We start from the raw sequence: 12,583 nt of genomic DNA on the forward strand, positions 1-12,583 counted from the left end.
ATACACATGGCCTTGAACCAAATCCTTTCCTGCACTGGAAGCCAGTGCAGCTGTCGCTGTGCCGCTTTGGCAGTACTGCGTCTAGGGATGTCCATGAGAAGTCGGGCTGCGCAGTTCTGAACGATTTGTAGGACTTTGATCGTACTCTGTGGTGCACCCAAATAGACCGCATTCGAAAAGTCCAGACGCGATAGAACAAGAGCCTGGACCAGCAGGCCTCAAAGGGAAGAAGAGCCAGGACCTTCCTCAAGAGTCTAAGCAGACCATAACATGTTGCTGCAACCTTACGTGCTTGGACAAGAAAACCCAGATTAGGGTCTATGCCTAATTGCTCACCTACGCTACGACAAAAGAGAGACTTTGGGGTGTCATTTGTGCCTCTGTATTTACTTTGGAGTTTGCCTGAACTCTTTATGCAGTGTACCTCATTTTGGTCCACTATATAAAGAGCCAGCTTGCTACAGCCCCTTAGAACAGAGAACATCTTACTAGCTCCTGAATTTGTGCTCATTCGTGTTGACTGAAAGCAGGCCAGACCTGGTAACAACTCAAAAGGTCTTTAGACTTCTGACCATGACATAGGTTGTTTCTCCATTAATGAAGGAACAATAATCCGAGTGCCCAGTTCAGGTAGCAAGTTGAGGCTTCCTCACCACGGCCGCCATTACAGCAGTAGAAAGGAACAAGACTGTCATCTATAGGAGCCTTGTCATTCCAGAACAGAGCATAGAGACCCATAAAGAGAGAGAAGGAGGGGTCAAGCAGGATGTGGTCGCAATGCAAATTTGTGACTTGCACCTTAAATATGGAGTCTCTGAAGTGCCTTTATCTTTTCAGCCGGTGGGGTTTGGACATTCGCTGGGTGGCTGCTCAGACTGGGGGATAGCTTTATTTGAGGTGGTGCTCTGGTTACTTGTATGAGCTGGTTGTGGGATCGTCTCTGGATTTTACTCTTAGGGCCACCATTAGTTCACTCCCTGGAGGCATAATCGGGCCATGTCCGCTATCTCTGATGTGGCCAGAAGGAAGGCCCTCCGGTGTCTTTCATGTGGAAGGTGTACACTATTGCTGAGACAATGTGGGCAGGAAGAGACCAAGCACTTTGTGAGTAAGTAACCTAACTATTTAGAAATAACGTGGACACCGCCACGTAAAAGCAACCTGTGAATGAAAAAGTCTTTCTAATGTTTAAAGAGGGGTCTTTTAAAATGCATGGGTTTTTAACTCAAATTCAAATTCCTGATGGTGGTATTTTAAGCATGTAAAAGATGTAAAAAGATATTTTTCATTTTAGGCGATGGTTTCTTTTTTACGAGATCTTTGGCTACTAATGTGTGTCAAAGACAAAAAGAGTACTTTTGGCCTGAAGGCCTCTCATCAAACCCGACAGCAGCAATCCTAATGTCCCTACTTTCGGCATGCCAGTGAAGATTTCACAGTCTGGACTTTGTTGCTAGAGCAGTGCTGGTAACATCTTGGGCGGAGTCTTGTGTGTCTGTTTGTGGTTTTTATTTCGCTTGTGAATATTTACTCGCTTGTAGGGGGTAAAGCAGCCCAATACATCACTCATCTGTGGGAGTACCTAATTATTGACCGCGCTTGATGAAAAAGCGGACGTACTACCACCTAGATGCTACAGAGAGACATGCAGCCAGATTCATCAACGGAAAATCGGCTCGCAAAGGGCCAGATTCTGAGAATCTGGTTCTTTGCGAGCACAATTTTTGCATTTAGGATTCATCACCCCAAATGCAAAAATCGCAAATTGCGAAATCGCTAAATTGCGAGGAATTGCATTTAAGGAATCTCTATTTGAGATTCCTTAAATGCAATTCATGAAACATTTTAGAATTGCGAAATCGCTATTTTTATCCGCTATTTACCGCGAAGTCTGATTTTGTGGTAAATAGCGAAAACTTAGAAAAATGCACTTTAGTGCATTTTTCTAAGTTGTATGTTACACACACACATGTCCTTTGGACATGTGTGTGCGCAACATCAGTCTACATTTACATTTCAGGGGTGCTACAGGGTGTCCTTTGGACACCCCTGGCACCCTTGAAATCGCATCCTTATTTGCGATTAGCAAATTGCTAATGGCAAATAAGGAATGACTCCCCATTCATTCCTAAGTGCTTTTAAGCCCATAGGAATGAATGGGGTGCCATTCCTTATTTGCGATTAGCAATTTGCTAATCGCAAATAAGGAAGCTGTAGAAATCGCAAATAATATTGCAATTTCTACATGAATCCTGTTTTGCGAGTCTTTAATAGCGATTCCTTAATAATCGCTATTAAGGACTCGCAAAAGTGGACAATGATGAATCTGGGGGATAGTCACTGGTAGGAGTACAGCATCATATGGACTTTGATGCTGGTGCAGTTTGCCTTTTCTGCATTTCCAGAGATGAGGCACAGCCATCACTGTATGAATTTTTACGCTGGATGAATCCAAAGTATGTATTTTCGTTTTTAAATTGAAATATTTTTCTGAACTTGGGGAGGCGGATTCAGGTAGGTTCTCTGTGGCCGTCATGCAGAGGCGCTGTTATCAGCGCTTCAAATCCATGAGGCAACACAAAGATTTAATCTGAAACTGTTAACAGAGTATATAGAGCCTTATGTGAAAAACATCTGTGTAGAGGAACTCTGTGCTCACACTGGAGAGAAAGGAGAACTTTGGTCCTGGCACTAGTTCTAAGCCACAAAGTCTTTATTTCGTAAGATTGTTACATATACTGAAGGCCTGGACAAAAGTCCATGTCCTTGACACAGGGAGCAGATGAAAAGGGACATTTTTATCTGCTAACTTCGCAGAGTTTTTTTTTTTTATATAGCGCGAACCAAATCAGGTATCTGAGCGCTTTACATATTTTCCAGTTACGTTATATGAGGACACACTTTCATTTTTTAGGCACGGGGAGATTAAGTTGCCCAGAATCCCAGGAGGTTTTGGCGTCGTTACCGAGACTCGAACCCAGTTCCCCAGGTCCGAGGTCAAGCGCCCTAGCCGTAAGGCCAACTCCTCTCCCCAACTTCCTTGTAAAAGAAATGAAAATGAGCCGAGCGAATACATTTTGCATATGCCATCCGTGCCTGTCAGCCTATGAAGAATTTTGTGCCTGAAATACAGACGTTTCGGCCGGGCTTGCGACTCAGAACTATCCTTCGCAGGACATAAACAGTTTGCTGCGGCAGTGTTCAAGTACATTTTACTAAATTCCACACTGCATTTGAAATCTTCATCAATACAATTAGACATACATTGATTTGGTCTCTTAAATCCATATATTTGCCTGTATATGCAACGTAGCGGACCATTTTTGCTATCACACCATGTACGCCAAAGCAATGAAGTCAGGCGGACGGCAGCACGGATAGTGTCAAAGATGATGATTTGAGCTGCAATAAGCTTTCCCCCAGATGCATCAAGAACCCATTTTGCTATTCCTTAATAGCGAAAACTAACGATTCGCTATTAAGGAATAGCAAAATGCAATGCATGAAGAAATCACTAAAAATAAAGCGATTTCTTAAAATTCCATAATTGCGACTCGCAAATTGCGAGCCGCAATTAAGGAATACCTCCCCATTCATTCCTATGGGCCTAGAGGCCCATAGCAATGAATGGGAAGACATTCTCAATTTGCGAATCGCAATTAGGGAATCGCAAATTGAGAATGCGATTTCAAGGGTGCAGGGGTGTCAAAAGGACACCCTGTTGCACCCCTGAAATTGATCTGTGCACATATGTTGGGCATGTGTGTGCGCAACATGAAACTTTGAAAAATGCACTTTAGTGCATTTTTCAAAGTTTTTGCAAATTACCATGAAGTTTAACTTCATGGTAATTTGCGATCCCTATTAGCGAAATCGCTATTTTTAAAACTTTAATGCATTGCATTTAAGGAATCTCAATTTGAGATTCCTTAATGCAAGTAATCGCAATTTTGCGATTTCCTAATTTGCGATTTTTGCATTTGGGATGATGCATCCCAAATGCAAAAATACCGGTCGCAAAGGGGCAGATTCTGAGAATCTGCTCCTTTGCGAGCGGATTTTACCTTGATTTATCTATGCCTTAGTGTTTTCATATTTCAAATTTCGTGTTTAGCTCTAAAAAGTGGTCAATAACATTTTACACCAAGAGTGTTTCTGCTTCAAAATGTTTACATTAAAACCTCCATCCCAAGCATGAATGTCATCCAATGTATACTCTATCTGGGATCTTCCATTAGCTGAGACTGCAGTGTCATCCTTCCCAGGGTCACTCTGGCATTATTGTTTGTTTCATGTTACAGAAAGGAGATATACAGCTTTTAAACATAAACTAAGACAATGCCCCTCTGTCTCAAAGGGGCAACTTACCAGGCTCTTCCCCATTGTCCCAGATTGGCTTTTTCACCGTTTAGGGCACCTCTGCTCCCTTTATTGGAAGACTCCTTCGATTCTTGGCCTACCTCGCCCATTGTAAACTGCAAAATTGGAACAAAGAATAGCATTTTAGAATCAAAGATTAGAATATCACTACTTGAACAAATAAAAGATACCATTTCACCACTCCAACAATATTAAGTTCATTGAAAAGCTTTGTTTCCCCAACCGGGGGGTGGGGGGGGGGGGGGGGGGGTAAACGTGAAATCCAGGAAAAGCCCCTTGGAGGGAAGGTAGGTAGGCCAGTTTCATGACCCAAGAAAAATGGACCACGAGACAGTCCATTTAAATAAATGAAATCTCTTACAAAATACTACATTGTCTGATGTAAGAAGGAGATACGACACTGAATATTGTAATAAAGTGGCAACAGTTAGTAGAAGTTAACACTCACAGAAATGCAGATCACACCGGATTGGTCCACTTTAGCCGGCATAAATTACAACATTTAAAAGGATGCCATGCTAACAGGATGGGTCAGTGGCTTAAACACTCAATGCTGACAAATGTGGTGATCTGCAGGACACACGTTCGAATCCCAGAGAGGCCATCTCAGCCCTCCACCCTTCCAAATTAGGTAAACTAAGTACCATTAAATCGAGCAATAGTAACATCTGTCAAACAAAGCGCTTAGAGAAGGCAGTAGTGGAGTATGACGCTGTAGCTAAAAGACAAATAATTAATATTATAATAATGACATCTAGAAATCAATGTGTTCTTTTTCTTAGAAAGGTACTATCAAGACGGAACTCTATATTCTAGTCACCCTGCATTTTAGTGATCGTCACAATGGCCTGCCTTCTTTGTCATTTAGTCTATTGTCCAGAACATCTATCAGTCTATGTATCATCCAAAGCCGTGGTGTAATGTAAATGACTATTAAAGTAGTCAGATTTTTACCACTTCTTTAAACCTTGAGTTGGTTGCCTCTTAGTGTAAAGGACCTCAAACATGAAATAAACGCCTGTGGTGGGACCCAAACTGCAATTGACAGTAACGCTGGCTGCTACAGAACACATCAGATGGAATTTTGAGGCAGCAGCGCAGCTTACAATCAGGTAGGCTCCAACAGCAAGCACCACCAATGTCGCTGTCAAACTGAAATCGTACCCACAACAGCATCCACCAATATCATTGTCAAAACAGCCCTGCGCCCACAACAACATCCACCGATGGGAAACAACCTTTACAACACAGTCATCACATCGCACTACATTTACAACGCAGTCATTACATCGCAACATCCTTTACAACGCATGTCACTACAATGAGGCCATTACATTGCATGTCACTACAACGCATGACACTACAATGCATGTCACTACTATGCAGGCATTACATCGCATGTCATTACATCGCATGTCATTACAACGCATACCATTACAACGCATAGTACCCCTACACTATCCAACACTTACCCAACTGTTGCACCCCTTGGAGGTGAATAGTAATTTTTACCCCTACACTATGCAACACTTACCTTAAATGCAATGTAATGGTTTGCGTTGTAATGGTATGCGTTGTAAAGGTATAATGCGATGTAACAGAATGCGTTGTAAATGTAGTTTTAAAAATTTGTTGTAATGGTATGTGATGTAAATGTATGAGGTGTAAGAGATGTTGCAGTGTAAAAACTGCGTTGTAAATGTATACATTGTAACGTCATGCATTCTCCACCGATCAATGTTACTGTCAAAATCACACTGCGCCCACAACAGCATCCACCAATGTCATTGTCAAAAAATGACTGTGCCACAACAGCAGCCATCATATCTTTGTCAAAACAACACAGGGACCACAACACCGTACCCACAACAGCATACACCAATAAATGTATTTGTCAAAACAAACTACACCCCAATCGCATCCACTAGTCAGTGTCTTTGTCAAAACGACACCACGCCCACAATAGCATCCACCAATGTCATTGTCAAAACATTTACTGTTTTTAAAAAAGTCTACAAAATGATAACAGTACAAAAGTGTTAACCTAAAACTCATTTTGTAACAGATGAATACAGAAAATCCCAGTCTAACAAGCAGGATTGCTAGTTAGAAGAATGATCATATTCAAATGTATAGTAACTAATCTCCAATATAAGCCAAGAATTATTATTTTGTGTCATGTGTTTTCTTTTAATCACAGATTTACAGTACTCGCTCCAAAAGCTGTGTTTTTGGAAGCTACTGCTCTTGGCAAAGAGTGCTTCTCACTAAGGCGCCTTCATTCAGTCGCACGAGGACCCGCCCAGTTGTGTCAGTGAAAATCACAAATTCAACTGTTCTTGGGACATAATGGAGAGGTCGGCTCAACCTGCCTTAAGACTGACGTATGAACTGCAAACTGTGAGTGAGGATACCGAAATGTGCTCAATAACACAGCTACGATCTAGATAACATTGAATAATAAAAAAGCAAAGACTGTTCACAAAGCTGGCCAGCACCAGATAATGTAGTTAAGTTGTTTCATAGGCAATATTCAGTTTGCAGAGGATTGATTCAGCAGCTCTCATTTTATGCAAATACATGTGCACCACCTTATTGACTGGAAATGCTTTTATTTTAAGTTTAATATGGAATGCAAGATGGGTTTATAGCTATTTCGAGTAGGGGTGGTCTGCATTTAGATTCCAGCAAGACGAGGTGCTTGCGGGAATCTGGTGCTCCCGCAAAGTTCTATGCTAAGTGCCAGCACGGAGTGGAGCTAATGCAGAGAGCTGTGCTCTTTAAAATATGCATGTCTCTGTGGCCGGACATCTTGGGTCGGCCAGCCAGACATGTGCATTTTAAAGTTCTCTAACCTACCTGTCTTAGACAGCTGGGTTAGAGAACGCGCAGGCCTACAGTGCTCTTGGGAGCGCTGAGAGAGCCTGCTCTATCCAATCCTGGTCCTATCCAATCCTGGTACTGCTCTCATGCTGTGAGAGGAAAGCCAGGATTGGTAGTGCAGTTTGCTGCGCCTGGAGCTTCCATAAGCCACCCAAAGGGGGGAGGACGTCGCGCAGCAAATTAGGAAGGAAAGTCTACTTACTTTTTTTGTGCCTCACTACTCTCAGTACAAGTCAGCCGCCACTGGTCTTGGGTTTCTTGTGTTCGGGTTCAAGGAGGGCCAGGCCAGGCAGTTCAGGCTGGATAGTTCCTACTGGAAGAGGACCGACATTGATTTGCATATGGCTGGGTCCAAACTGAGGTGGCATGGTGGGCAAAAAAAGATGGGTTGGAATGCTTTCCTGGGTGATTGCCGGTGGTAAGACTATTTGCAAGCACTCCTATTACTTTTTGTATGTTTGATTTTCCGCAATGCAGCCTCGTTAACTACAGAGACATAAATACCAGCCTTACATTGGCATGCAATGGGCAACCACTGGAATCTTGGTGATTATGGCTTCCGATCACCACGATCGGAAGCCATGCAGTGTTTTGTGTCACTACCACTGGGAACCTAAATGCAGCTAGTAAATTCATTTAACAAAACTAGTAACAACATCGTATTCATCGTTTTTCACACCAAGCAGACGTAATAATGTATTACTAGTTGAGACCGCATTGCACAAAATATGCATAAAATGACCACCCACTGGTGATGGATCTGTATACAAATAAATAAATATTTAATACAGTCCTGCACTGACGGGAAAGAAGGTGAGTATTGCTTTAATACTACAGCACGAGGGGTGATCGAAGCCGGTGTGGGTAGTTTTGAAGTTCCCTCACACTAAGACCCTTGTTTACGAGTTCTCTTCAAATACATCTGTGTACACAACATCTGCTTTGTATGCAAAATATGTGCTCTGGCATTTGTTGTAAGGTTTTATCTTTTTATTTTTCTCCACTGTTTTCCGTGTTATTGTTCCGTATCGCTTGGCGCATTGAAGCTGGTTTCCTGGCATCGCTGCGCTTCATTTTATCGGGAGTAATGTGATAATAGGATTTATATTGTTACAAGAACAATATTGATTCACTCGCTGTGAGAATGTGAAAACATATACAGAAACAAACCATTCACTGGCTGGGAAGCATAGTTTCAGCCAGTGCTTAATTTGTGAAAGGATGAGTGCCGGCGCCGAAAGCTCTGCTTTGAAGCCCGCAGCCCGTTGCAGTTAAATGTCAGCGCGCCGAGTACCAAAGCCGTACCTTCCCTTTTCTCTCACTCCTGCAGGTCGCTGCTGTCTCTCTCTTTCTGAGGGTTATCAGTCTTTACCCAACCGTCTTTCCCCTTACTTTCTCCTGGGAAAACGTCTGCTGAGAAAGAATAAATCCGGTCCCCTCAAAAAATGAGTGCGGGTGGCCACCATCGGCTCAAATTAAGCACAGCGCCTGCTCTACATGGTAAATGGATTGTTGATTCCATTCTGTTTTTCAATTAAGTGGGACAATGGAGTGGGAGGCGAGGGGAATGGTGACTCCGGAACACAACTGGCCTGTGCAAATAATCGAAACCCACCCCCTCCTGCGCCCCACAGGCGGTTCCTTTTGCATGGTAATGGGGTCTCTCCTGAAAGGCTCAAACGCATGGACATCAAGAGGCAAGATGGCTCCGTCACTCAGACAAGGCCGCAGCTTCTCTCTGCACTGTCGTGCCAAGAGGCAGTTAGTCGCTGGTTGCTAGCTGGGCACCACTGAGGTGGGGTGGGGTGGGCAGGGTGGGGAGAGCTCGAATGTGGGAAGTATTTGATTAAGCATTGATATTTGGAGATACATCATGTGTACTGTGATGTAATATCATCTTTCCAATTGCACTGTGAGAAACTGGTCGAATTGACTCCGACCACAAAAAACAAAATGTAAACTATACATCACGATCACGCCCATTCAAGCAGTCGATAAAAGGAAGTGAGAACGGTGTTAAATAGCTCAATTTACGGTGTGTGCCTGCAGTGTATAACTATTTCAGAGACCGACATAGCAGCTTTAAAAGATTGGTTACCTGTTTATTCACGTCTGTAAAAGCCCTCTCTCTAATGCAAAAAACAAAAAAACAGATAGAGGCAATTTCTAATAGCCACTCACCCTGAGGTATTTGGAACACAAATGTGTTCGGTTTCTTTTCTTGTTGCCAAAACAACATTCCTGAGATTAAGGAGTGTCAAAAGGATGACGTTGTTGGACAAGCGATTGACTTTAATTAATGTGCTATCAATATTCGCCGCACGTTATCAAGGAGGGAACACGGACATGTTTTTATTTAAGATCGACATTTTTTATCAACGCTACTATCTTTATAAATAGCACACACACATATCCAGCCTCTGAGACCTGCCTGTGATCACTTGGTCGCAAATTCGAGTCTTGTAAAGTTCAGTCAGCCTTTCATCGTCCAGACGTTGTTAAAATTAGTATCCATGGAACTAGGATGCTAATAATTGCATATAAAACGTCCCCGTCAAGGAGCATCAAAGACTCCAGGGAGGGTGACAGCCTATAGACAGGGGCATCCAATGTAGGCCTACCAGAGCAATCAATCAATCAATCAGGAGTTTGTTAAAGCGCGACTACTCACCCGTAAGGGTCTCAAGGCGCTAGGGGTGGGGGGGGGGGGGGGAGTTGGGGGGGTGCAGGTTCCATTCCATCAAGGAGGGGGTCTGTCGAAGAGCCAGGTTTTGAGGTTTCTTGCGAAGATGGGGAGCGATGTTGTGTGCCTGAGGTGGATCGGAAGGGCGTTCCATGCTTTGGCCGCGAGGAAGGAGAAGGAGCGGCCTCCCGATCTAGTCTTTCTGGTGCGGGGGACCACAGCGTAGGAAAGATGGGCTGATCGTAGGGTCCTTTGGGGTGCGTGGAATTTGAGTCGGCTGTTCAGGTATGCTGGTCCAGTGCAGTGGAGGGCCTTGTGTGCGTGGGTGAGCAAGAATATTCTTTCATGTAGTTTAATACCTAATGCATGATTTTAATTTGTAGGGTGTTGCTAAAAAAATACCACGCAACCTTACTCCAAAAGTGTACTCAAACTAAAGTGTCTAGGAGAGTGGATAAACCACCTGTTACTCCATCCAGAGCATCATCCATATCAACAACAATAACCAAATGCCTAACATCCAAGGTGTCCAGATGAATCTTATGGTGCCCCCGCGTATCATGAAAAAGTGTCTGAAACACCAGATCATTCCAATAACGTATGAAATTACGCTGTTACTAATGTGATACACTTGAACTATAATAAGCATATATAACATTGGTCTAGTGGGATATGGCGTGGTTAGACATTATTTCGTTGAACAACTCATCCTTTCCGAATCTTCAGCCTCTTGTATTATGGTTAACAGAACTTTTGGCAATGCAACTGTGAGACCTTTGACTAATCTCATGAATGTTGCGTAATCATTCATGTGTTTGTCTACTTTAGATGAATAAAGTTTTGCGTCAATGACCACCAAAGTTCCACCATTGTCTGCTGATTGGAATATTAATTTATCATTAGTTGTCAAGGATTTTAGTACATTTCAATATCATCCGTGATTTTCTTGAAAGGTACAACATTATTGAAAAAGTGCCTTCATCTTAATGCTCTCATGAAACGAAATAGAGCTCCTTCATTCTCTAAAACGTTTGGAGACAAACGATGTACCTTTGTTCAACAGTCAATTGTTGTTCTGATAATGTCACAGAGCAAATGTTTATCACTAGACTTTGTCCTGACGCCTTATAATTTTCCTGGATTTTTCTTTTTCCTCTCTGTGTTTTCCTTTTGCGGTTGTTTGTTTTGTGGTGGAAATATTTGGTGGTTGGCTGGAATCGTGTCCCGTGGATAAAAAAGTTGAATGAGTGGACGCTGATGTTGACTCTGATGTTTCTGAATTCGGAGGGGTTTTCTGTAGTTGACTGTTTGTTAATGGGGCCTCCTTGTGCATTGAAAGTTACTGTTTCGTGAATTAAAGCATATATTTCCGATGCTTGTTCAGGTGTGTATGCTTTTATGTTGGCTCCGTTGTCCGTGATAGTTAAAATTGATTCAAATGACATTTTTTGTTTGAGGGTGCTATGATAAAATAGACAAAACCTGATGCAAAAAAAGTAAATGGTTATTGTGCACACCATCTATTTTTGAGTTAACTTAACTCTCAAGAGATTTAAGTAAAGTTAACTCAAAAAAAATAGTTGGTGTGCATTTACTTTTGTTCAATCAATTGCCGGCACGTGTCTGTGGTAACTAGAAATATCAACCACCTTCCTCAGGTCCGAAATACTATCCCTTCCCCAGTGGTCAATTCATTTGACATCATGCTAAAAAAGTACAGTCAATGAATTCATTTGGCACCATTCCTCACAGAGATTTTCACAGGAGGTAGATAAAAATGTGCTCTACCTTTCCTAGTATTTGGTGGCACTGCTTCGTTCTTAGTCTAAAACCATCTGTGTAATTCATAGGGATTTGACTAGAACACAGTCCACTCAATGCGGAAGGGTCTTTCTCAAATGCGGACCTTAGTATTGTGCCCCCCTTTCTTTTGATTTGTGAGACCTTAACCACTTTGCTATGTATCGATTGTTCATCAACAACAATCACTTTCATTTGGAATCCCCGGGCCATAACACACACACTACGTGGTCAAGAACAAAACAATTTCTTCTAAAGGAGAAAAGGCAAAATAAGTCAAAGGGTTGTCATCATAAAAATAAAAGGAATATTTATTGGGATATTAAATCTGATAAAATTACTAAATTCAGAGCATAGTGTCGCAAATGTCGTCAGATTACTCTACATAAACCACATTCCTATTCTTGTACGTTCAGTTAACACATCCCAACAAGTAATTACATCTGGCAGTTTATATCTTGCTTCAAGTGAACTAACTGAATTAATATATATGACAACAATAAATTGTGCATCGAAAGCCGAGGATTGAATTAATGTGCTTGGCATACATGGATCAATTTGGCAAACATAAACTTGACACGTTTTAGTGCTTAATAAATATAGGTATGTATTATGGATGAAATTAGCATGCCGAGTGCACTGCAGATACCCACAGGTGATTTTTCCAAAGACTGCAAATAATGGAATAGGCACAGAGACTGAAATATTCTATTACCCTGTAGGAGTGATTGCAACAGAGGCCAAGGACTGAATGGGTATTGAAGCTACACTTATTTCTCTACCTCAAATGTAATTTTCCTGCCTTGGGGCTAAATAATAAGCGTACATCTCTCCAGC

The 12,583-nt window shown here is 42.2% G+C and overlaps 1 protein-coding gene across 2 annotated transcripts in view; it reads right to left on the reverse strand.

The window, feature by feature from the left end:
• The window catches only part of LOC144826004 (7-dehydrocholesterol reductase-like), an 84,175-nt gene that overhangs the window by 28,309 nt on the left and 43,283 nt on the right, over positions 1-12,583 (reverse strand). For both annotated transcript variants that reach the window (XM_078684240.1, XM_078684241.1), the window contains exon 2: positions 4,369-4,475. In XM_078684240.1, coding sequence (XP_078540366.1) covers positions 4,369-4,469 — 101 coding nt within the window. In that variant the 5' untranslated portion in view covers positions 4,470-4,475. The remainder of the gene's footprint in view (positions 1-4,368; positions 4,476-12,583) is intronic.

The sequence above is a fragment of the Lissotriton helveticus genome, chromosome 3_2 (genome assembly GCF_964261635.1).
Source record: "Lissotriton helveticus chromosome 3_2, aLisHel1.1, whole genome shotgun sequence".
NCBI classification, from domain to species: domain Eukaryota; kingdom Metazoa; phylum Chordata; class Amphibia; order Caudata; family Salamandridae; genus Lissotriton; species Lissotriton helveticus.